This window comes from Hippocampus zosterae, chromosome 3, assembly GCF_025434085.1.
Source record: "Hippocampus zosterae strain Florida chromosome 3, ASM2543408v3, whole genome shotgun sequence".
In the NCBI taxonomy this organism is placed as follows: Eukaryota; Metazoa; Chordata; class Actinopteri; order Syngnathiformes; family Syngnathidae; genus Hippocampus; species Hippocampus zosterae.
In genome coordinates, this window is record NC_067453.1 from 13,642,733 (window position 1) to 13,669,396 (window position 26,664).

Genomic DNA, 26,664 nt, shown 5'->3' on the forward strand with positions numbered 1-26,664 from the left:
TTGTTTGTTTTTTTTCTTCTCGACACTCCTCGGATCTACTTGGGACCTGTCTTAGATCTCCCGGTAGATCAGGATCTACCTAATGGGCACCCCACTGTAGAATGTAGTGCCATCTATTGGTGAACTATCAGAATGTCACAACCTAAGCTCAAAACTCGTTTTTGTATAGATAGATACACACACACACACACACACTTAATGTGATCAAACATTTTTTACATATTTTAATTCGTAGTGTTTTTTTAATCACAGATGAAAAAATGACAAATAACAAATTTCACAGACTGTCCCTGTCAAGTAACAATCTGAGAAATTTACTTTTCGGTGAAAGATTGATGTGCTGACAGATCATCGAGTAATCCAAGTGTATACTCTGAGACATCAAGCCTGTATGACATAATAAAGATACAAAGCATAAAAGAGTCACAGCAACTGCATAGCAACTGAAAGATTAATTTAAGGAGGAAGAAACGTTGACAACAGGGGCACCACCCGGTGATCGACTCCGCTTGTGAAGCAAAACCTGGTGGAAGTTCATATTCCGTGTCAAAGATTAGACTGCAAATGAATAAAAGATAAACGAGGTCTAAACAATAAATACACAGAAGTCTAAAACAACAAGAATCCAAGTAACCAAACATCAAAGTCACTACAGAAATACTAGCAAACTAGCTTGACTTGAACTGCGACAGCAAACAGCAGTTAGACGTGACAAATAAGACAATGAACCAACAAAGATGAAACAAACAAGTCAACGAGGAACACGTGGACAAAACAGTGTCAGTACAGGTGGGCGTACAGGTGGGCACAACAACCTAACGACACGCACACAAACAAACAAAAAACATTAGGAAAACATGAAACTACTAAATCAAAACCAAAATCAAATAAAGTTCTAGGAAGGCAACACGATAAGTTCTTGACAGGACCAATCCGATGCCTGTCCTGCCAGCAGTGAGACAGGTTCTTGGCGGGACCTATCCAGTGGCCGGTCAGGAAGCCAGATGAGAGATTCTTGGCGGGACCAATCGGGCGGGCGTGGCGGAGCCCAGACAAGAGGTTCTTGGCAGAGCCAGTCCAGCGGCCATCCCGGGGTCCACACAGAGGCCAAGGGCGGCCACAAGGCCAGAAAACACAGAAAAGAGCTGACACTCTGATTGGGAGAAAACGTGACATCGAGTAATCCAAATTTAAAAACTTTGAGACATCAACCAGCCTACATAGATGCAAATCATAAAGGAGCCACAGCAACCGAAACATTCAGCAGGGACAAAGTGTTACAACATCCGCTTCCATTTTCCAATAAATAAATACCTTTATCATTTGTACAACTCGGTGTCCGGCACCTGATATGAAAGGTTGCAAACGCAAAGGCCAATTACGCTGAATTAAAAATGAAGCATTTCAAAAACCAACACATTTACAAATAGGCGAAATTGCTCACAGTGATGATGCGTTTCCCAAATGCGCAACAAACTTTTGCCGCATCTCGCACGAGGGTTGATGTTTAACTGAAAACAAAGGTTCAAGGACACTGTGCACTGAACTGTGCACTGAACCTAACCTGCCTCTCATGATGCCATCCAGTGTTTCCAAACTAACCACGGTAGTGAGGTAACACATTCTGTTGCGGCAAGATTTTCATTCCAGTCCTGCATTTGGGAAAATGGCATCGGTCCCGCAACAGGAAATGCTTCCTTGCTCCTGTAACAGTAGGAGCAGTTTGCAAAGGGATGATAGTGGGTTGTGTGAGTGCCTTGACATCATTTGAAAGTCTACCTCCATTTTTGGGCAAAAATATGCCTTGCGAACCAAGATCTTCACTTATCTCACAAGACTTCAGTTCAGTGAATGTAAAAAAAATAGCTCCAAAAGAAGGACCAGCCTGGATCAATGGGTGTCACGACAAAAACAACAACAGAATACGCGGTCCCCTCCAAAATGATGCATTCTTCATTTGAAATGATTTGCCGGGCCTTTTCTCGAGCTTCTTTCGGTTCTTGTTTATTTCTGAGACTTTCTCCATTCGCTCTCCTTTTCAGCAGGCAAAATTGCAAAGGCTCGACTCGGTTAAAGTCCGCCGATTGACTTGGCCAGTCTAAGACCTTCCACTTTTTTCCCCTGATGACGTCTTTGCTGTGTTGGCAGTCTGCATTATCTTGTTGAATGATGACGCTTCGCCTGATAAGGTTGGATACATGTATTGCCAGATAAAACGGTTTCATCAACTTTAAAATTGAATGGGTGGCTTCATACAAAAATCGCTCGTGTCATGTTCCTGTTTCGCACATCTTGATGTTAACACCGAGAAATAGAAGCAGGAAAACGGAACTTTGGTTTCCGATTCATCTTTCCATCTGAAACTCTTCCGTAAAAGACAAAAACAAACAAATTGACCTTGCCGTTCCCATACTTGTGGAGGGGACTCGACATGAAGTCCCGTTAGAAGACTCCAGTGTCAACATAGACAGCGCTTGCTTTTTTTTTTTTTTTCATTTAAAATGGTGAACTCCTTTTTATACTTCTGTTACAAGAAGAGGTGAGATGCATGGAGCGCATCTTCGTCATTTATAATTGACAACATAAAAAAAAATCTGAAAAGGTTTTATGTTATTATTTTCGATGGGGAAAAAATAGTTTTGACCATCTTCGGGAACAGACCTTGTTCACTCTTAGATCTTCCAGTGTACGTTTTTTAACTTTAAACCACAATTGCCCAAGTTGATGACGTCAGTCTTGTTCCGCTCGGTCCGCTATGTTGGTCTTGACTGGACTCACAGGCCCGTTTGGATGTAAGACCTTTAAGGGGTCATCGTCACTGGAGGTGATGGTCTCCTTTGACACGGCTCCCGTCTGGTCCGGTTCCGGCTGGCCGTGATCTGAATCTTTGTGCTCCTTGACGGAATGAGAGGGATGCGACTCGGACCTTAACGGGTCTGACGGGTTCACCTCCTCGCTCCTCCTCTGTCTCGTCACCAAGCGAGCCAGGAAGCGCATTGGCGAGACGGAGGACAGCCCCGATGACCCAGGGTGAGAGAGTACAAGCAGACTTGTTTTTGGAGAGTAAATGGCACTGCTCTGTTTGGCACCGATGAAGCCAATTCGGCAGAAGAGACAGTCGCTCCAGTTATTTGGCCTCTGTTTGGTAAGAAAAGAACAACAACGTGCTTTTCAGTGTTTCCTCGCTGTATCGTGGCTCATTATGCATACTACGGCGTAGACTTTAACATGATCATTTTGACCATCGACGGGCAAATCCGAATTTAGAATTGCACACCTAACGTGTAATGCCACAACATGCCGTGCTGCGCTAAGGTCAACTCTCGAGGATGTAATTTAATTAAAGGGGCAGTCAAAACATTTGTGGACACTCATGTGTTCTATGCACCTCGATGAGTCTAAGCACAGAATTTTGGTTTGTGGAATATGAACTAAGCAGCCATTGTGCCTTTTACCGACACTTGCTTCATCTTCTGAGACGGTTGATCCTCACTAGGGTCGCGGGGGGTGCTGGAGCCTATCCCAGCTGTATCCGGGCAGTAGGCGGGGGACACCCTGAATCGGTTGCCAGCCAATCGCAGGGCACACAGAAACGAACAACCATTCGCACTCACACTCACACCTAGGGACAATTTAGAGTGTTCAATCAGCCTGCCACGAATGTTTTTGGAATGTGGGAGGAAACCGGAGCACCCGGAGAAAACCCACGCAGGCCCGGAGAGAACATGCAAACTCCACACAGAAAGGCCGGAGCTGGAATCGAACCCGGTACCTCTGCACTGTGAAGCCGACGTGCTAACCACTGGACTACCGGGCCACCCTCTCCGACACTTGCTGCCAACTGAAAATAACATCACAGTTCCGAGGCGCTCAACTTGCAGACGTCACATGACCAAACCCAGAAAACACTTGAGCCGCGACGTTCGTTACATGAGCTCTTAGGCACTCTGATGTCATTCTCAGAACATATCCATACATCCATTTTTCAAATCCGCTTTTCCTCACAAGGGTCGCGGGCGTGCTGGAGTCTACCCCGGCTGACTTCGGGCAGCAGTCGGGGTACACCCTGAACCGGTTGCAGGCCAATCGCAGGGCACACGTAGACGAACATTTGCGTTCACAGTCACGCCGAGCGACAATTTGGAGCGTTCAATCAGCCTGTCATGCATGTTTCGGAATGCGCGAGGAAAGCGTTGTGCCCGGAGAAAAATATCGAACCCTGTTCTTCTGCACTGTGAGGCGGACGTGCTAGCCAGTCATCCACCGATGCGCCCATAGAACATATTGTTCGACTTGATTTCCGCTTTCGAAAGCAACAAGAAGCTCCCCAATCTCCAGTAACAGTCGTCATTCCCACAAAGCAGTGAGAATAGATGAAAAGATTTTTAATTGCCATAACATCAATGCTAATTTCTCTTTATTTCATTTCACATTCTTTAGTATGTTATTGTTAAATTAGCAGACGTTCATCAGACGCAGTGATATATGGTTTGGTTGAACATTTCAATGTTGAAATATGATACTTTTTTTTTTTTTTTTTTTTGTCTTTTGTTTTGTGTCAGTTTTAAAGCCGACTTCAACTGGGGGTGGCAAACGGCTTCAAGCAAGCATGCTCGGCCTCTTGCTCGGAGACCCATGTGAGCGCAAGCGCGTAAGCGGCTGCTAAGGGATACTCTCTAAAGCTCTATTTTAATACAGTTTAACCCGTTGGGTCAAGAACGCAGCCCCTGTGATAAACGGGGTGGACTGAATTTGCAGTCATCTGGGTGCAATCAAAGTTAAAAAATATAAATAAATAAAGTGACTCACAAAGCTGTACGGCTCCCCCTCGGAGTCCAGGCACACAAAATGCTTTCTTCTCAGGTCAAATATGGACACACAATTGCTCCGTTGTGTCTTCGCGGGACGAACAACTGCAAGGATTTGAGGCAAAATCAGACGACCACAATAAAAGCACGTTTTGGTTGTTTTACATATACCGTAGACGACATGTGAAAGAGGCACGATTTTTCACAACTTGATTTTTAGTACAGCCTACGCCTGCACGAAGCAGCTTTAAAGCCTACTGAGAATCCACGCAGGTCAAACCAAGACGCAGAAGCGGACTCACCCAGAAATTGGCCGAGAAGACGTTTCCTCACGGATCCAGCACTCTGCAGCACGTAGTAATGTGCCCTCCTGGCTGACGTATCCGAATGCGTTCCAGAGATCAAGCTCGCACTCTGCTGAAGCGGTAGCTCCTCAGGGTCCTTTGACCTCAACTTACAATCCAAGGGTAAAGACACATGGGCGGCAATCAGGAGGAATGGGAAGAAAGTCGCTTGCATGGTCATTTGAGGAAGGCGCGCTTTCCTTACCAGAGCAGAGCGAGCGCCGTCGCTTAGAGTGTGAGGAGCTCTCTCTGCAGGAGGAGAAAGTCCAGCGGGCTTATTTAAACACAGGGTCGCGTCCAAATGACACAAAGCCTTGTTGTTTGTCTGTGGTTTAGGGTTGCCTTTGTGGAATTCCTGCAATCTTTAACTGGCAGCGCAACAAGGAATGTCGCTGCCTCTTTGGAAACTGAAATACATTATTTGTATTCGTGCAACTGTGTAAACTGCAAGTGCGTCACAAAGGAGGACAACAAGTTCGCTGCATTAGCCGCATCGACATCATCCAAATAGTCTTCGAGTGGTCATTGTGTCACGCAAAACCATCCGGGGTGTATCACTTTCTCTAAATCGACAGTTCCCTCCAAATGTTTTGAAAGGCAGGGTTCCTTTTTGGATGCACACTCAACGCATTTGGGTTTTCAGATCAAAAGATGAACATGAGGCAAAAGTTCAGAAGTCCAGCTTTTTCTTTTTTTTTCATGGTCTTTACATCTGGATATGTCAAAAACTCTGGACAGTGCACCTTTTGTTTGAAGCTTCTCACTTTTCAAGAGAGCAAAAGTATTGAAGCAGGTGTTATTAAATGAACTTAAAGTGAGTAACATTAAATTTTGGGTGTCGGAAGCCTTAGCTGCAAGAACCGCATCAAGCCTGCCAACCATTGAATTCACCAGACTGTTGCATTCTTCATTTGAAATGCTTTGCCAGGGCTTCCAGCCAGATTCATTTTTTGATCTGAAACCCAATTGTCTTGTGTACACAACAAAAACAAAAAGGAATTGACCTTGTAGTTCCAGTACTCTTTTCAAGGAATGTATACATTTAATTTTTATCGGACCCAAACGGAACTCAAACATATACAGTACAGCCACTGAGGTAACGTTGGAACTCTACTGCCAGTGTTATAAATATCATGTTGAATTTCTTCTGTTTCAAGTGAAAAAAGAAGAGAGGCGGAGTACGGGGGTAATTACAGGTCCGCTTCTCTCAACTGTCCTAACAATCAATCAGTATACTGAACATTGATAACAAATCTTCGAGCAAATGTTTCAAAAGTATTGTCAAACGTGGAAGCTTGAAGACATCACAGCAGTTTTTACAAAATCTTTTTTATTATCAGGAATACAGTTGAATGCTGTGCACAGCACATACGTACAAAAATAAAAGGAAACCCATTTGTCATATAGTCTTTTTTTTAACGTACTCACCATCCTATTTTTTTCTCAGAAACAAATGATTGAAGAAGTCTATTGTTTCAAACTAATTTACAATCATTTCAATAATCAGAACTAAGGCAGAAGGTGAGGTATATGTTCCAAAAGAGGAGGGGGACTCAAGAGGAAGCACTCTCCCCTCAGTGCAGGAATAGGAAACTGAGAGGAAAACAGAAAGGCTGCAGGCACACAGCGAGACACACACACACACACATTCTGAGCACAGATCCACTCGCTTGAGATTCCTGTAAACCCACATAGATCTTTAATCGCAGCTGATGGTCAGCAAAACCGACAAGGGACCATTCCAAATTCCTTGTGCATAATAGGGCATTAAAGAAGTGGGAGTTGATTGACAAGGGATCTTTTTTTTTCCCGCACCATACCAATACTTCTCTCAGTGAAATCAAAACTCAACCGGAAGTCTGCCTCAAAACAACATCATGCAACAGACTTTCTTGTCCTTTGAAGACACCCAACAAAGTTGCATTTCGAGGCAACATCGCTGCGAATAGTAAAATATTCTCTTGTATTGCCAGTCGAACCACCTCGCGTTGTTTTAAGAGTGTCCTGTGCAACACCCAACAAGAGATGGCAAAACAAAGCCAAAAGCAATTCACACAATATTGCCTTCACAAGCAAGTGCTTTGAAATGTGTAAATCAGACTTCTTAGCCATGGACTCATCCCCTTTCGATAAAATTGCACCGCATATAATAATTTATCCTCATTTTAGTAGTTTTGCCAAAAATGTTACAATCATGCAATCATTCCAGCAAAAAACAAAAACAAAAAACAAAAAAAAAACAGAAGATACAGCTGATTATTTTCTGATTATTTCCTCCATCATGTGTTAAAATTAACAAAACAATCATAATGGTGATCGAACCAAAAGATAGCTTTATCAGCAGTGATAATAGTCACAGTTTAACACCTTCAGCCTCCCTTGTAATCACAGTATTCAACATGTTTAACCAAGCAAGCAACCGTTCTGGAAGCATTTGATTCTTTTTGCTACTTACAGTGCATCCCACTTAACTCTTGTGCACCCCACCCCCACCGACCCTTTTGGCCTGACGGTGTCCTGTTATTCCTGACTCGAGGTCAACTGATATGACCTCTGGTGTCATTTTGGCAAAAAAAAACGCTGTATGCGCTGGCATGGCCGCACTCGCCATCCAGGTGCCACACGTCTCAGTTACCAAGCATGAGCAGAAAGTTTGTCCTCCCTACCCCCCCCCCCCCCCCCCGCCCTCCCGATGCACTGCCCACAGCAGTTTACAGTTAAGAGTGAATGAGGTAAACGGTGACAACATTTTCTTCAAACAAATCATACTCCACCAAGCTGGACGGAGTGGTACTTTGCTACGTGCAGAAATTTGCAAAACATTTCAAATTGAGTAGTACAGTAGAACCTCTCAAGTTTTTACACAATGCTGGTCAAGCTCCAGTTTTGTCTGATTAAAAAAAAAAATAAATAAATAAAAAGACATACTTTAATTAACTGTACAGACAATATTTGAACATTCTAAACTGTCATACGAGTGTAAAAATACATTTACCAGTCAGTAAATTTGTACAACACGCATGAAATGACTGACCACGATCTGATTTGCATATCGTTCTATTTCAAGAATGACTTCATTTTCTCATGTCGTGACAACAGGGCTGTGTTCGAGATCGCTCCCTGTCCACTCATGTGCTTGTCTATTGACTAGTTTGTTGCTTTTATATATATATATATATATATATATATATATATATATATACACACACGTGGTTAGCACGTCTGCTTCACATGGCAGAGGTACCGGGTTCGATTCCAGCTCCGACCTCCCTGTGTGGAGTTTGCATGTTCTCCCCGGGCCTGCGTGGGTTTTCTCCGGGTGCTCTGGTTTCCTCCCACATTCCAAAAACATTCGTGGCAGGCTGATTGAACACTCTAAATTGTCCCTAGGTGTGAGTGTGAGTGCGAATGGTTGTTCGTTTCTGTGTGCCCTGCGATTGGCTGGCAACCGATTCAGGGTGTCCCCCGCCTACTGCCCGAAGACAGCTGGGATAGGCTCCAGCACCCCCCGCGACCCTAGTGAGGATCAAGCGGCTCGTAAGATGAATGAATATATATATATATATATATATATATATATATATATATATATATATATTGCATAGTATAAAACTTTATTGACAAATGTACTGTATGAGTAACATGTAACATCCAGCACAGATGAAATTACTACAAATTAGAAAATGAGTACCATGAGGAAAATGCAGAGGAATGACCAAAAAAAAAAGGAGGCAAACTCCAAAGAGGAAGACAGCATGGATCTAATCTAAACAAATGTGCATCTTTGCAAGACAATGTGGAGTGAGCACAGAATCGACAAAAACAAAATTGACAGAAAGAAAATCCCCCCACCCCTCAAAAAAAAATAAGGCAAGGTCATCATTTATCCCGTACTGGGAACTTGTTTTATTATTAAGACTCCAAACTTTGATTCATCTTAACACCAGTAATCGGACTGAATTTGATCATTTCCTCTCCTTTTCGATCAAAGTCGGCATAGGCTCAACCATCTGATGTCGCTAAAAGTGATCCTGACTGATGATCTTGTGGCGTGTTAATCGCGATTAATCTGATAGCATTTCATTTTGCTTTAAAGTGCATTTCGAAACAATTGTCCCCCAGACTACTGTTTGCAAACCAATTATTGTGTTTATTTGATCATGTTTCCCGATAAAAAAAACAAGAGCTAAGCAGTATCGCACGAGGGGGAGGAGATGATGTACTCACAGACGTTTTTGAAATGGATTCGGTCATTGTTTTCCAAAGTAAAAGAAGATTCTTGCAAAAGGCTGTTAACATGCTACTTTAAATGCTGCTGTTAACAACAGACTTTGGAACTCAGGGGAAATCAGTTTAGGCATTAACGCTGAGCGTGAACGGCATTGCGCATGAACAGACTTACTGAGACTTTTAACCAAGGTGGCGATTTGAGGAGGGGCTTTAATTTGTTCACGTGGCACTGATTAATTGAGAAACGGTGTCACTTCTAGCGGAGGCAACTATTTGTGGAAATGTAGCATTATTAACCCTTTCAGGGACAGCGGTTACAATAGTGGGCAGCTTCTCATGTTATCAGGTTACAGGGTGCATGAAAGGATTCACTTTTTTTTTGCCATATCCCAGGAGAACCCAAGAACCCTTTTCATCTTTGGAAAATGATGAATTGTCCATTAAATGACTTCTGTATGTTCACTGGACACCAAAATATGTTTTTCTTTTTCAAATATTCAATGCTTGAATCCTAATTTAGGATAAGGGCCAAATTTGACCCTTTGGGATTTAAGGGTAAGATTTGAATAGCAGAATTTATAGGGGCCAAATTTGTCTCTGTGGGTTCTCCAGGGATATTGTATTGAGGAACATTCCCTGCCTCTTTTGTGGCAATTGGAATCCATGTCTCAAAAAGCCAAAGAAAATCATTTGTGATGTTTGAGCTCCCCCGTCCCCACCCCACTTCCCAGAATCGCTCGACTAAGCAACTTTAGTACTTCAGAGGTTCCACTGTACCCCAAAACTAAACACTGATTGCAGCGCGTGTCAGCAGGGCCGAAAACGGTGTCGATGAGTCATGACATCCTCATCTCAATCCGCATGAGAAAACACGAGAGGCTTGCTTGTCATGCTGCTCAAAGAACAAGGTCGCCACAAGAAAACAACGAAACGTCAGTAACCCGAGAACGAAACGTCAGCATCGAAAGCCTCCGTACACAAGTGGCTCGGATGGATGGGGGGGGCCCGCAGTGTTCGTCTGCATCACTCGCATCGTTCAATCAGCAACGGCGGCCACTCGCAGAGACCCTTAAAAGTCCAATTTGGAGCATAGCTGCCGTCGTGGCCTTTGCCCCCTCCCCGATCCATCGCCAAATTACAGTATCTCAAAGGGCTGCATTCAAGGAAAAGTATGCTACATACTCAGTGACCAATTTGCATAAATACAACATTTCATCAATAATAATGTCAGAATAATGGGAGTGACTGGGGTACCTGAAGTGTCGAATCCTGATGTCCATCAGAGCGGACTCTCATTGACAGTGAACTGACTAATCAACAGTAGCGTCCACTCTATTTCCTGCATAAAGGCCAAACCAAAAGGGAAGCCTCCGTCACTCTTTTGTCTAAATGCCAGACAGCGCACTCTCATCCGTAGAACTTAAGTGAGAAAAATGATGTTTCCTTCATACTTGGATGACAATGGCATGTCCACAAAGACTTTTGATCACCAAATTGCGGGATTGTCAAAACTCCCTCCGGGGTCCGATTTCTTTCTTTCAAATGTTTCGAAAAGGCTCTGCAATCACAATTCACTTCATTTAGCTCATTCCCGGAGGGAACATCGTGTGGCCTTCCTGGAATGGGGCTCAAGACCAACGCTGGCGTCTGACTTGCGAAGTGATGGCTTGTCTGTCATTCCTATTTCTGACTTAAGCACCGGCGATACTTGCATGCAAGGGTGGGGGGGGACCGAATTGGAATTCAAGGCACCGCTACCTCATGACAAAACAAGAACAACCACCGCCATACTTGCAAGTGCTTGAGCTGCCCTGTCAGAGACGATATCCAACAAACAGAGATGGTGCACAACAAAAACATGTTCACTTGCATTTTTTTCCCTCGGTATAAGTTCCATGCATGTATATTTTCAGGGTTTTTTGTGCTTTGAGGTAATACAATGATCATCTCCAAAAAGAAGGGGGCACCCACTCCACTGACTCCAGCAAGCACCCATACAGTAGAATGAAGAGACCAATGAAGCCTCCTCCCCTCACCCAACATAAATTGGTTTAAAATCCAACAAAGCAGCAAAGAAAGGCATTTCATCATTTCTAATACAAAGTAAGCTACCCAAATATACATATAAAGTCTGAATAAATACTATTGGATATTCTCTCTATGACAGACCGAGGTGGTTTTTTTTATGGATGTTCAGAATGGATCGGGTATTGAAGTTACCTGGGAAAGAATCCACATGTGCAAATAAGTGTGTTATTGCCAGTCTTTGCTCGGGGGAGGTCATATTCGGGGTAGGAAGTGCGTCACAGTCATGGCAGTGGTGGCCTTGTTGCCCCTCTTGACGCGGCCGTGCTTGCTGAGCGCCACGAAGGAGCCTCTGTACGCCAGCGATTCGTAGGCGTTGTAGTTGTTGGGGAGCATCCTCTCTCGGAACTTGCACTCGTCATGGAAGACTGTCTGGAGAGGACACAGGTGGCAAAGTCATTTTCACCAGCTCCCTCCTGGGCTCATTCCTACATATGCAAAAAAGGTTGGGGTGTTCCCTTTTGGAATTTTTGAAACAAATACACGATCCATCTGTCCCCATTGAAATGAATGAAAACACTCTTCATCATTTCCTGCCCGCCACGCAAAAAAAAAATGCTTTAACTTCAGTTTCAAAAAGAAAAAAGGCACTCTACAGTATTGTAAATAAAAGTTGTTGTTTTTTTCGCACTTTTCTGTGATTCAGTGGGCCTCCTTCGAGTATGTGGGCTTTGGCCACCAGGTGGTCGTCGATTACACACATGGAGCTAAGGCACTAAAATTTTATGCTGTTGGATAAAAAGGAACGTCGCAACTATGTTACGGTAATGTTAGCCATTATTTTGCCACTGTACTCTGATCGAGATTCCTCTGTATATGTCCAGTCGTGATAAACACGTCATCCAGAAATTTGATCCACACATCAAACGGCATTCTGGCCAAAGCATCGGGGGAAGAGTTATTGATTTGATGAACCATTGTTTTGCCAGTATTTAGAATCAGAATCAGAATCATCTTTATTGGCCAAGTATGTAGAACACACAAGGAATTTGTTTCCGGTATAACACGCTGCATTAGTATCATCGTAAACAACAAAATCATTGAACCATTTTAGAGTGACCAGTAGCAGTATTTGTAATACAAGAAGAGTGACTACGTCAGTGACTGTTTAGGCAGTTAATGGCTAGAGGGAAGAAGCTGTTTAAGTGTCTACTGGATTTGGTGTGCATGGATCTGTAGCGTCTGCCTGAGGGGAGTAGCTGGAAAAGGTGGTGGGCAGGGTGCGGGGGATCCAGGGGGATTTTTCGTGCCCTTGTCTTGATTCTTGCAGTGTGCAAGTCCTCAAGAGTGGGTAGGGCGGTGCCAATTATTTTTTCCGCCGTCCTAACTGTCCGTTGAAGTCGCATTTTGTCCTTTTTTGTGGCGGCCTCAAACCAAACCGTGATGGAAGAACACAGGATTGAGTCGAGGAATTTAGTGTATTATGATGACGCAAAGTCGGTACAATGAGCAAGAACCCGTTACATCTTGGTGCAAGTTGAGATAGAAGCAAATCATTTCACATTTTCCATGTTTGCACTGGAATTGTTTCATCACACTTGCAAAGTAAAGTAACATGCAGACAAACACACAAACACACACACACACACACACACACACACACATAAAAAAAAATCCTCATCTCACCCCTCGGGTGGTGTCCGTCCCTCATTCAGCTCGGGTCCTCTACCAGAGGCCAGGAAGCTTGAGGGTTCTGCGCAGTATCCTTGCTGTTCCCAGCACTGCACACTTCTGGACTGAGATGTCCGATGTTGTTCCCGGGATCTGTTGCAACCACTCATTTAGTTTGGGGGTCACTGCCGCGAGTGCTACAACCACCACAGGCACGACTGTCACCTTTACCTTCCAGGCTCTCTCCAGCTCCTCTCTGAGCCCTTGGTATTTCTCGAGTTTCTCATGTTCCTTCTTCCTGATGTTTCCATCACTTAAGACCGCTACATCCACTACAACGGCTTTCTTCTGGCCTTTATCTATTATCACGATATCTGGTTGGTTCGCCATTACCATCTTGTCAGTCTGGATCTGGAAGTCCCATAGGATCTTCGCTCTGTCATTCTCCACCACCTTCGGAGGTGTTTCCCATTTTGACGTTGGGGTTTCCAGTCCATACTCCGCACAGATGTTTCGGTAGACTATGCCAGCCACCTGGTTATGGTGTTCCATGTAGGCTTTCCCTGCCAGCATCTTACACCCTGCAGTTATGTGTTGGATCATCTCAGGTGCCTCTTTGCACAACCTACACCTTGGGTCTTGTCTGGTGTGGTATATCTGGGCCTCGATGGCTCTGGTGCTCAAGGCCTGCTCCTGAGCAGCCAGGATGAGTGCCTCTGTGCTGTCCTTCAGGCCAGCCCTCTCTAGCCACTGATAGGACTTCTTGAGATCAGCCACTTCAGTTATGGTCCGGTGGTACATCCCGTGTAAGGGCTTGTCCTCCCATGATGGTCCCTCTTCCAGCGCCTCATCTTCTGTTCCCCATTGTCTGAGACATTCTCAGGGTACGTGATCCGTTGGAGCCTTCTCCTTGATGTATTCATGGAGCTTGGATGTTTCATCCAGGACAGTGTCTCTCACACTCACTAGTCCCCGGCCTCCTTCCTTTCGGCTTACGTACAGTCTCAGGGTGCTGGATTTGGGATGGAACCCTCTATGCATGGTTAGGAGCTTTCGGGTCTTAACGTCCGTGGTCTGAATCTCTTCCTTTGGCCACCTTATTATTCTTGCAGGGTATCTGATCACTGGCAGGGCATAGCTGTTTATTGCCCGGGTCTTATTCTTGCCATTGAGCTGGCTTCTTAGGACTTGCCTCACTCGCTGGAGGTATTTGGCCGTAGCCGCTTTTCTTGTTGCCAGTTCGAGGTTGCCATTGGCTTGCGGTATACCGAGGTACTTTGTAGCTGTCCTCAATGTCTGCTATTGTTCCTTCAGGGAGTGAGACCCCTTCAGTGCGGACTACCTTTCCTCTCTTAGTCACCATCCGACTACATTTCTCAAGCCCGAATGACATCCCGATGTCGCTGCTGTAGATCCCGGTTGTGTGGATCAGGGAATCTATGTCCCTTTCGCTCTTAGCATACAGCTTTATGTCATCCATGTAGAGGAGGTGACTGATTGTAGCTCCATTTCTGAGGCGGTATCCATAGCCTGTCTTGGTGATTACTTGGCTTAGGGGGTTCAGTCCTATGCAGAACAGCAGTGGGGAGAGTGCATCATCTTGGTATATGCCACATTTGATGGACACTTGGGTAAGTGGCTTGCCATTGGCTTCAAGTGTGGTTTTCCACATACTCATCGAGTTCGCAACAAAGGCTCTTAGGTTCCTGTTCACCTTATACAACTCCAAGCATTCAGTGATCCATGTATGTGGCATCGAGTCATAGGCTTTCTTGTAATCAATCCAAGCTGTTCACAGGTTGGTTCGTCGGGACCTGCAGTCTTGTGGGACTGTTCTGTCAACCAGGAGCTGATGTTTGGCTCCTCTGGTATCTCTACCAATGCCCTTCTGCGCTTCGTTCATGTATTGATCCATGTGTCCACTTATCTTAGCCGCAATGATGCCGGACATGAGCTTCCATGTTGTGGAGAGACAGGTTATTGGCCGATAGTTGGATGGGGCTGCATCCTTCGCGGGATCCTTCATGATCAGGATCGTTCGCCCTTCGGTTAGCCATTCTGGGTGAGTCCCATCCCTCAGCAGCTGGTTCATTTGTACTGCTAGGCGCTCATGGAGTGCTGTGAGTTTCTTTAGCCAGTAGGTGTGGACTATGTCCGGGCCTGGTGCTGTCCAGTTCTTCATATCTGAGACTCTTTCCTGTATGTCTGCCACTGTTATGGTAACTGGGTTCTGTTAAGGGAGGTTGCTGTGCTCCTCTCTCAGGGTCACCAGCCATTGTGCACTGCTGTTATGTGCAACCTCCTTCTCCCATATGCCTTTCCAGTACCTTTCAATTTCCAGTCTTGGTGGGTCAGCTCTGTTGTTAGGACCCTGCCACTGAGCGTACACTTTCGCAGGCTGTGTTGCGAACAGCCTGTTTATTCGTCTGGCCTCATTCTCTTTCGTGTACCGCTTTAGGCGACTGGACAAGGCTTAGAGCCTTTGTTTGGCAGTTTCGAGTGCTTCAGGTATGGTCATCTGGATGTACCTCTCGGGTATCGGCCTTTTCATCACACCTCTCTGGGCCTCCGTCAATTGACTCACATCTTTCCGGGCCGCCTTGATCTTAGCCTCCAACCGTCTTTTCCATGGGGGGTAACGTATCTCATGGCTTCCATGAGACATATATATATATATATATATATATATATATATATATATATATATATATATATATATATATATATATATATATATATATATATAGAGGCAAGTCCTAAGAAGCCAGCTCAATGGCAAGAATAAGACCCGGGCAATAAACAGCTATGCCCTGCCAGTGATCAGATACCCTGCAGGAATAATAAGGTGGCCAAAGGAAGAGATTCAGACCACGGATGTTAAGACCCGAAAGCTCCTAACCATGCATGGAGGGTTCCATCCCAAATCCACCCAAATCCAGCACCCTGAGACTGTACGCAAGCCGAAAGGATGGAGGCCGGGGACTAGTGAGTGTGAGAGCCACTGTCCAGGATGAAACATCCAAGCTCCATGAATACATCAAGGAGAAGGCTCCAACGGATGACGTACTCAGAGAATGTCTCAGACAATGGGGAACAGAAGATGAGGCGCTGGAAGAGGGACCATCATGGGAGGACAAGCCCCTACACGGGATGTACCACCGGACCATAACTGAAGTGGCTGATCTCAAGAAGTCCTATCAGTGGCTAGAGAGGGCTGGCCTGAAGGACAGCACAGAGGCACTCATCCTGGCTGCTCAGGAGCAGGCCTTGAGCACCAGAGCCATCGAGGCCCACATATACCACACCAGACAAGACCCAAGGTGTAGGTTGTGCAAAGAGGCACCTGAGACGATCCAACACATAACTGCAGGGTGTAAGATGCTGGCAGGGAAAGCCTACATGGAACGCCATAACCAGGTGGCTGGCATAGTCTACCGAAACATCTGTGCGGAGTATGGACTGGAAACCCCAAGGTCAAAATGGGAAACACCTCCGAAGGTGGTGGAGAATGACAGAGCGAAGATCCTGTGGGACTTCCAGATCCAGACTGACAAGATGGTAATGGCGAACCAACCAGATATCGTGATCATAGATAAAGGGCAGAGGAAAGCCGTTGTAGTGGATGTAGCAGTCCCAAGTGATGGAAACATCAGGAAGAAGGAACATGAGAAACTCGAGAAATACCAAGGGCTCAGAGAGGAGCTGGAGAGAGCCTGGAAGGTAAAGGTGACAGTCGTGCCTGTGGTGGTCGGAGCACTCGGGGCAGTGACCCCCAAACTAGATGAGTGGTTGCAACAGATCCCGGGAACAACATCGGACATCTCAGTCCAGAAATGTGCAGTGCTGGGAACAGCAAGGATACTGCGCAGAACCCTCAAGCTTCCTGGCCTCTGGTAGAGGACCCGAGCTGAATGAGGGACGGACACCACCCGAAGGGTGAGATGAGGATTTTTATATATCTCCGGCCTCCCTGTGTGGAGTTTGCATGTTCTCCCCGGGCCTGCGTGGGTTTTCTCCGGGTGCTCCGGTTTCCTCCCACATTCCAAAAATATGCATGGCAGGCTGATTGAACACTCTAAATTGTCCCTAGGTGTGAGTGTGAGCGTGGATGGTTGTTCGTCTCTGTGTGCCCTGCGATAGGCTGGCAACCGATTCAGGGTGTCCCCCGCCTACTGCCCGGAGACAGCTGGGATAGGCTCCAGCACCCCCCGCGACCCTAGTGAGGATCAAGCGGTTAGGAAGCTGAATGAATAGTTTATGGCCATGGAACCAGGTGGCTGGCATAGTCTACCGAAATATCTGTGCGGAGTATGGACTGGAAAACCCAAGGTCAAAATGGGAAACACCTCCGAAGGTGGTGGAGAATGACAGAGCGAAGATCCTCTGGGACTTCCAGGTCCAGACTGACAAGATGGTAATGGTGAACCAACCAGATATCGTGATCATAGATAAAGGGCAGAGGAAAGCCGTTGTAGTGGATGTAGCGGTCCCAAGTGATGGAAACATCAGAAAGAAGGAACACGAGAAACTCGAGAAATACCAAGGGCTCAGAGAGGAGCTGGAGAGAGCCTGGAAGGTAAAGGTGACAGTCGTGCCTGTGGTGGTCGGAGCACTCGGGGCAGTGACCCCCAAACTAGATGAGTGGTTGCAACAGATCCCGGGAACAACATCGGACATCTCAGTACAGAAATGTGCAGTGCTGGGAACAGCAAAGATACTGCGCAGAACCCTCAAGCTTCCTGGCCTCTGGTAGAGGACCCGAGCTGAATGAGGGACGGACACCACCCGAGGGGTGAGATGAGGATTTTTTGTTTTTTTATTAGAGCTGCCAAGCGATTAAAATATTTAATCTAATATATATATATATATTCATTCATTCATTCATTTTCCGAGCCGCTTGATCCTCACTAGGGTCGCGGGGGGTGCTGGAGCCTATCCCAGCTGTCTCCGGGCAGTAGGCGGGGGACACCCTGAATCGGTTGCCAGCCAATCGCAGGGCACACAGAAACGAACAACCAGTCGCACTCACACTCACACCTAGGGACAATTTTAGTGTTCAATCAGCCTGCCACGCATGTTTTTGGAATGTGGGAGGAAACCGGAGCACCCGGAGAAAACCCACGCAGGCCCGGGGAGAACATGATAACTCCACACAGGGAGGCCGGAGCTGGAATCGAACCCGGTACCTCTGCACTGTGAAGCCGACGTGCTAACCACTGGACTACCGGGCCGCCTATATATATATATATATATATATATATATATATATATATATATATATAAGAGCTGTTAGTTTAGCACATTTTATTGGCATTAATTTAAATGAATTTTAACGGGATTAAATTTTTTCTCGCGAGATTAACGCAGCACACGTCACAAGCGGATGTTACGGTGCTCTATAAATACACCAGAAACAAAGCAACAAGCGCGCTGCAGAAGTCCACGCCCATGTCTGTTTTGCCAGCCACGGCAGCGCGAGACACCGAAAACGGATACTTAAAGAGTTTATGAATGGAAAGTTTACCTTTAAATAGTTGCCATATTGCTCCACTGACAAGACCAAAGTTATCTGTTCTTCTCTCTCTCTGTATCATACAGGTATACGATGTATGCCACTGACGCGATTGTTACTTGTTTGGAACTATTTTGTGTGGAAGGTTACAGCGTTCCGTGTCCACATAAATAGAGCGGGTGGAGCTTCTCTGTGTTCGTCTGACAGTGACAGTGCGCTACAGTGGTAGCGACCTAGCGAAAGTAAAACGTCGCCAGTGTTGTCATCGAACCATGTGTAGTCATTTGAAATGAGGTCTACACAAAACCGTAGAGAGACTTCCGCGCAAGAAGGACCAACACAATCAACATAGCCTGACTGTGTTAGGGGGAGTGAACCCCCCCCCCCCCTTTCAGAATGGTTTGACCCTGCAGCACGGGGGAAGTGCGTGTGCTTGTTTGTACGGCCGGCAGTTTCGAATACAGCGGCACATAATGAACACTGGTGTCCGGTGTCTCGTTATTCTTCAACAAACATACAGAAACAGACTGCTGTGTTCAAAGCAAACTTGAGAAAAACGAAGTATGCAACCATGGTTTAAATCCACTATAGGCTGAGTACTAGTGTACCTTAGATGTGCACTTTATAATGTTATATTGCTCTGTTTTGATTTCATTAAAAAAAAAGCTGTTAAAGCAGATGTTGTGTGACAAAATATTTTTTTCACCGTTATTGATGGACAGTTGTGTGAGAGATTAAAATGGGGAAAAAATAGGACGAAATATGTGAAAGGAAATTCAGAAACGATAAAAAATGTGTGAGTAATCACGATTAATTTTTTAGTTCATTTGAGTTAATTATGACAGTAGCATTTTTAATTCGATTAAATATTTTAATCGTTTGACAGCTCTAATATATATATATATATATATATATACATATATATATATATATATATATGCTTTGAACACAGCAGTCAGATTCTGTTGATTCTGTTTGTCCTTCTTGCGCAGAAGTCTCTCAAAGGTTTTGTGTAGACATCATTTTGGATGACTACACCTGGTTCGATGACAACGCTGGAGACATTTTATTTTCGCTAGGTCGCTACCACTGCTGCTCACCGTCACTGCCAGACGAACTCAAAGAAGCTCCACTCGCTCTATGTATATGGACACGGAACACGGTAACCTTCCACACAAAATAGTTCCAAACAAGTAACAATCAAGCCAGTGGCATACATCGTATACCTGTATGATACAGGTAACTTTGGTCTTGTCAATGGAACAATCTGGCAACTTTTTAAAAGTAAACTTTCCATTCATAAACTCTTTAAAATTATCCGTTTTCGGTGGCTGGCAAAACAAAGTGCGGGGTCCTATGCAGCGCGCTTGTTGTTTTGTTTCTGGTTTATATATAGAGCAACGTAACATCCGCTGTGACGTGTTCCGTGTTAATCTCGCGAGAAATAATTAAATCGCGTTAAAATTCATTTAAATTAATGCCAATAAAAACGCGCTAAACTGACAGCTCTAATATATAGAGCTGTCAGCTCTCTCTCTCTCTCTCTCTCTCTCTCTCTCTCTCTCTCTCTCTCTCTCTCTCTCTCTCTCTCTCTCTCTCTCTCTCTCTCTCTCTCTCTCTCTCTCTCTCTCTCTCTCTCTCTCTCTCTCTCTCTCTCTCTCTCTCTCTCTCTCTCTCTCTCTCTCTCTCTCTCTCTCTCTCTCTCTCTCTCTCTCTCTCTCTCTCTCTCTCTCTATATATATATATATTAGAGCTGTCAAGCGATTAAAATATTTAATCTAATTAAAAATGCAACTGTCATAATTAACTCAAATGAAATAAAAAATTAATCGTGATCACTCACGCATTTTTTATCGTTTCTGAATTTCCTTTTATATTTTTTTTGTCCATTTTTCCCCATTTTAATGCTCTCATCAACATGGAATCATGAATCAGTTTTCTATGTGCAAAATGCAAATATTTACTGAAATAACAATTTTAAATGAACATTTTTCACTTGGAGCAGTTATTCACACATAATCTCTCGCACAATATTACTGTCCATCAACAACAGTGAAAAAAATATTTTGTCATACAACAGCTGCTTTAACAGCTCTTTTTATGGACTCAAAACAGAGCAACATAACATTATAAAGTGCACATCTAAGGTAAACTAGTACTCAGCCGATAGTGGATTTAAGCCATGGTTGCTTTGCACACAGCAGTCAGGCTATGTTGATTCTCTTGGTCCTTCTTGCGCACAAGTCTCTCTACGGCAGGGGTGTCCAAACTTTTTGCCAAGGGGGCCAGATTTTATGTGGTAAAATGTCAGGGGGCCGACCTTGGCTGACATTCTTTACATTGAACAACAATATTGTTCAACAAATTTTAGTAAGCCAGTCTGTTTCTCATTTCCATTTTTATTTTAATTTCAACAATCTTAAGAATTTCTTTTGGTTCATTTGAAACAGGTATATCACATGCAACTGCTTATTCACTTGACTTTTTCTTAAACAGAAGTCTCCTGAGTGCAAATTGATTGATTTGAAACATAAAATGTATCACCATGACTTTTCAATAGTCACAAAACCTTTGACTCGAACAACAGGGAAATGAACAAGCAATACACATATCCACAACTGCAAGGATCATTTGAAATATGACATATCAGTCAATATAAACACGGAGTGATGTCTTGTTAACTCGTGAGTGATGCCCTCTAGTGTCTAAATGCTATTACTCATTTAGTGAATGCTATTACTCATTTAACCACTAGAGGGAAGCAGTACTCTATGAAACATCACTCACCAGTCTACGAGACCTCAGTCAATGCAACACGTGTTCCATTGCGCCCAACGTGGGGGCCAGACGGCACTGATTTTATGACAGGGGCCGAGGGCCGGATGAAATTCGACCGCGGGCCGGATTTGGCCCCCGGGCCGGACTTTGACCATGCCTGCTCTACGGTTTTGTGTAGACATCATTTCGGATGACTACACTTGGTTCAATGACAACACTGAAGACGTTTTATTTTCAGTGTGGTCGCTACCACTACACCGCCGAACTTCACCGTCACTGTCAGACCAAGACAGAGAAGCTCCATCCACTCTATTTATATGGACACGGAACACTGTAACCTTCCACACAAAATAGTTCCAAACAAGTAACAATCGCGTCAGTGGCATACATCGTATACCTGAATGATACTGGTAACTTTGGTCTTGTCAGTAGAACAATTGGCAACTTTTTTAAAGTAAACTTTCCATTCATAAAGTCTATAAGTATCAGTTTTCGGTGTCTGGCGCTGCCGTGGCTGGCTAAACAAATGTGCGTGGACCTATACAGCGCACTGGTTGTTTTGTTTCTGGTTTATTTATAGAGCAACGTAACATTCACTGTGACGTGTGCCGCGTTAATCTCGCGAGAAAAATGTAAAATTCATCTAAATTAATGCCAATAAAAACGCGCTAAACTGACAGCTCTAATACATATACCGTGTGTATATTTAAATATATATTATATATATATATATATATATATATATATATATATATATATATATATATATATACACACACACACACACACACACACACACAAATTGTCACTAGGTGTGAGTGAGGGCGTGCAAGGTTGTTCGTCTCTGTGTGCCCTGCGATTGGCTGGCTACCAATTCGGGGTGTCCCCCGCCTACTGCCCAGAAGACAGCTGGGATAGGCTCCAGCACCCCCGCGACCCTAGTGAGGATGAAGCGGTTCGGAAGATGAATGAAAAATATACTGTATATATATGTATATATACACAGCACTTGTCTTTTTACGGTTTGGGTCAGAAGGGAATCATCCTTCCAGCCCCAGGAAAAAAAAAATGCCCGTGAACCAGAAGGCAGACAGCCAACTAAGATGCTCACAAGACATTTGGGCTTGTGTGTGACATCACAATAAAGGCCATTCCTTTACAGTTACTATAATTGTCAGAAGCAACATACTTTGCAGATAAAAATATCAAAATACATTCATAAACAGTACTTTCCATCGGGTTCAAAACTCAAGTTGATGTCCTAGAGAAGAGGGTAAATAAGTCCAATATATGCATTCATTTTCGAGATTACTTCTCCTGTTCAGATCAACTGGAGCCTCTCCAGGCTGACTTCACACAATGTGCAGAATGCAACCGGGACTGGTTGCCAGTCATATGCACGGTACAGAGTGAGAGACACAAACTTTCACAATCAAAATGACAATTTGCCACAAAGTGGTGAATGAAGCCCCGCAGCCTGCAGTGATGCAAGTGAGCCCCATTAAGATCAGTGACTCCAGTCCAGTGTATAACTTTTTGTACAAATTCCTACTGAAGTGAATGAGAACACACTTCCTGTTTTTGGCAAAATGGCATATGGGCGCTCTCCAAAATATGAAAAAAAAAGTGATCAATTCTCTCACCAAGGACCATGGAAGTAAATAACAACCATTTTCCCAGAGGACGACAATAGCCGGTTATGAAATTCAAAGACAAAAGTGTTGAACTATGGAACAGGTGCAACTATTGTTATATTTATGTTTCATTTGGCTCAACGTCATCATTTTTTTGCCACTTCAACAATTGTAGACATAATATAGGTTCCAGCCCTTAACCACACTCACTGGACTAATTTGAACAACTTTCAACGCAATCCAAAATCCGGTACATTTGAAAGCTTCTAATTGAATCGAACAAAATCCAAGAGGGTTTGCTTTAAGGGGAACAAGAATCTTTCAAGTCCCTCAGTAGTCAACAAAACATCAGCCACCACTATAAAGGAAACATACGGTGCAAGCGCTGCAGTGCTGACTGGCCAACATGGCGTGTCTATAGCAGGCCAGCCGGCTGCCTCCATGTGGCTAAATTCAATCGCTTATCAGATCACCAGCACAGTGGCAAGCTAACACTTCATCACTCGAGAGGAGATACATTCTGCCTGTCAAGGATGTCAGCCCACAAGCCAAGCGGCCGCCACCAACGGGAACACGTGTCATTGTCATTTCACCGCCAGTGACATCAAGGTTACTGCTGACATGCACACAAATCTCTCCAACTCAAGTCAAGTACCTTTGAGCATGTCCGAAGCGGATGTTAAAAGAACATAAAACGCATAAGGTTAAGTGTTGGTTGTACAGTGGACCCATCACATGTGTGATTCAAGAAATACAGCACAATGGGATGATACAGCTCTGGTTGCAAGCCTCCAACTTTGGATTGCTCAGAATTCAACCAAAATGCCTTCGTCCATGTCCTCATTATTAACTGAAGAGGCAGACTTTTTTTTATGATTAAAGTTTTTTTAAGCAATCTATATGCTACAGTGCTTGTTTTCATCCTCACGTGGCACATTTAGACAAAACATATACTCCCACTTTATTCTCACTTATGGACAACATCGAGTCTTTAATGATCCCAAGTTCCCAGCATGCCTTGTTTTTTTTTTTTTTAAATGTGGGAAGAAGCCAGAGAAATCCCAGACACGCACAGCAAGAACTCAACACAGGAAGGTTGCAGCTGAGTTCAACCCATAAGCCTCAGAACTGTGAGGCAGACGTGAAAACCACACCACCACCACCAGACTGCCCCTCAACCAAAACATTCCAGTAAGAGATGCCGAAATTATTGTGGACATTTGTTTTGTTTCTTTTCTCTTTTTTTCCTTGCCTTTTGGTGGGAACTCCAAAAAAAGAAACAGCCAAAACAATTGGTATTAAAAGACTGAGAATAGAAAAACTAAAGACACTGAAAGAAGGGAAAGCGCAATTCTGCATTGCATTTTCCGATCCCCTCATCCGCGGGCGTGCTGGAGGCTATCCTAGCCGTCTTCGGGCATTAGGCGGGGACACCCTGAACCGGTTACCAGCCAATCACAGGGCACACACAGACAAACAACTGTCCACGCTCACACTCACACCTAGGGACAATTTGGAGTGTTCTAACAGCCTGCCATAAATGTTTTTGGAATGTGGGAGTACCCAGAGAAAACCCACGCAGGCCCGGGGGGAACATGCAAACTCCACACAGGGAAGCCAGAGCTGGAATTGTAGGTACTCATCAGTTGTCTAGAGAATAAATCCTGACAATCACTTTTGACGGGCGTCCTTCCAAACCACAATAACTGAGTAAGTCAAAAGTAGAGGCACCCCAGACCCCTTTATAGTTTTGTTTATTATATATTTTTTTAAAATGATTTGTTAGGTGGCATGGTGTGCATAGTGACGTCTCACAGTTCTGAGCTCTGGGCTTCCTGCAGTCCGCCCAGATGTCCTCCCACGTTTGAAACGTATGCATGCATGGTTTATCAAAGACTAAATTTTAATTGAGTGTAATTGGCTGGCGACCAGTCGTGGGCGTAGCTCACCTCTGGTCAAAATTCGGCTGGAGTAGCTCCAGCTCATGTGTTAATAAATAGATGAGTTTTTATTGCATTTAGACCGTTATGTTCATGCACATGGTCTGAGCTTGTCACCAAGTTTGTGATTTGGCATTATAAGAATGTTAGGAGACAGATGCAATGCATAGATCAACGTCTTGCATTTGACTTCTTCGTCAGGGGGCCCAATTGACAAGTTCCTGATGTCAACTATTTGGAATGTGTCAATCCTACTGGCTCAAGCACATTAATCGCCAGCACTTATCGAACCATTCACACGTCGTTCCGGTGCAAGTAAAACGGGGGTGCACACCTACCGTCCCATATAACCTCCCACGTCTGTTCATGGCGACATACAAGTCACTCTTGACTCCGTACAGGCTCACCACTCCTCTCTCCACCGTGGAAATCTCAATGAGACCTGAAAGCATAAATCATTTCAGGGAGCAGGACGGCTGACCGGAGGGGATTCGGGGGGGGGGATCCTCTTACTTTAACTAGAATTATGCTTAGGATTTCGCATGCATTATGCTCCCTCTCCGCGCTTCTGGGTGTAACCTTGCGGAGTGACGACTCTTTGTTCTGCATTCTTCACATCCGATCGCATTGGATTATTTATTTATTTGTGCTGGCGTGCGCGCGCGCGTGCGTGTCGGGATTGCGCCATTTGCGTGGTCGTGGGCTCCACCGCCACAGGCCCGCCCGAGCTGGCCCACAGTGTAAAAATAAGTTGTGTCTAAAAGCGTCCATACATTCATGTCATGCTCAGGGAGAGGGGGAGAAAGAGGGGAAGAGCGAAGAGGAGGGCAAGGGACGGGGGCCCGGGGGTGGGGGGGTTGTCACTCGGTGCTGTTTGTTTTTTAATAGAATTGTCTTTGCACCCCCCACCGAGATGACGCACGATCATGCAAATGACACGGAAGAACTCACTGTACGGGTTCTCGTGGTGGGCACCGTTGATCGTGCCGTCGGGGAGGATCTGGAGGTGGAAGCCGATGCCCACGTTGCAGTAGAGCCTCCGCACTCTCTTGATACCCAGCAGGTAGTCGCTCTCCCAGTTGAGCTCCGGCTTCTCCCCGGAGATCCCGAGCACGGAGCGAGAGAAGAGCGTCTCCCAGCGCTTCTCCAGCAGCAAGGTGCCATTTGTCCGGCCGCTCGGGATCGGGTACGCAGACACGATGCCCAGCAGGAGGCTCAGGAGAACCGCCGCGGTCAGCGTCCAGTGCGGCGTGCCGGCCTCGCAGGACATACTGACGAGGAGCCTGTGAGCTCCGACCATCCGGTTTACCTTCAGACCACGTGGTCCAAATTAATGAGCCTAAAAATACCGCTCTTCTTGTTTTTCTCCCTTCGGCATGCTGGCTGAGGGTTATTTCTGGAGCTGTGCAGGGCATGAAACGCAAGCCCCGGTGCAGAGGAGGAGAGGAGACGCTGGAGGTGATGGTGCTGGTGCTGCTGCTGGTGATTACCATGTTTTGCAGCTCCTACCTCCACGCCCCCCCCCCCCAGCCCCCCACACGCACGCACGCACTTGCTCTCTCTCCTTGCTCCTCGACCAAGAAGAAGAGTTGCGAGAAATTCACCATGCACTAAAACTGAAACAAACACACAAAACAAAGAAAGGAAGAATTGAGAGCCCACTATCAGGGGCTCCGCATCATCCCAGGAACTGATTCCCAATGTAAGGCTGGAGAGGGCCCG

General features: G+C 45.1%; 2 protein-coding genes across 2 annotated transcripts; both read right to left on the reverse strand.

Moving 5' to 3' along the window:
- Positions 1 to 293: 293 nt before the first annotated feature.
- LOC127597364 (uncharacterized) lies at positions 294 to 7,715 on the reverse strand. The gene is made up of 5 exons (XM_052060353.1): positions 7,650 to 7,715; positions 5,358 to 5,507; positions 5,111 to 5,261; positions 4,810 to 4,913; positions 294 to 3,138 (listed from the first exon to the last, which is right to left on the reverse strand). The coding sequence occupies exons 1-5, from the start codon at positions 7,713 to 7,715 to the stop codon at positions 2,731 to 2,733; spliced, it is 879 nt and encodes a 292-aa protein (XP_051916313.1). The 3' UTR covers positions 294 to 2,730.
- LOC127598181 (fibroblast growth factor 6-like) lies at positions 6,466 to 26,341 on the reverse strand. The gene is made up of 3 exons (XM_052061828.1): positions 25,894 to 26,341; positions 25,281 to 25,384; positions 6,466 to 11,839 (listed from the first exon to the last, which is right to left on the reverse strand). The coding sequence occupies exons 1-3, from the start codon at positions 26,240 to 26,242 to the stop codon at positions 11,663 to 11,665; spliced, it is 630 nt and encodes a 209-aa protein (XP_051917788.1). The 5' UTR covers positions 26,243 to 26,341; the 3' UTR covers positions 6,466 to 11,662.
- Positions 26,342 to 26,664: the final 323 nt, after the last annotated feature.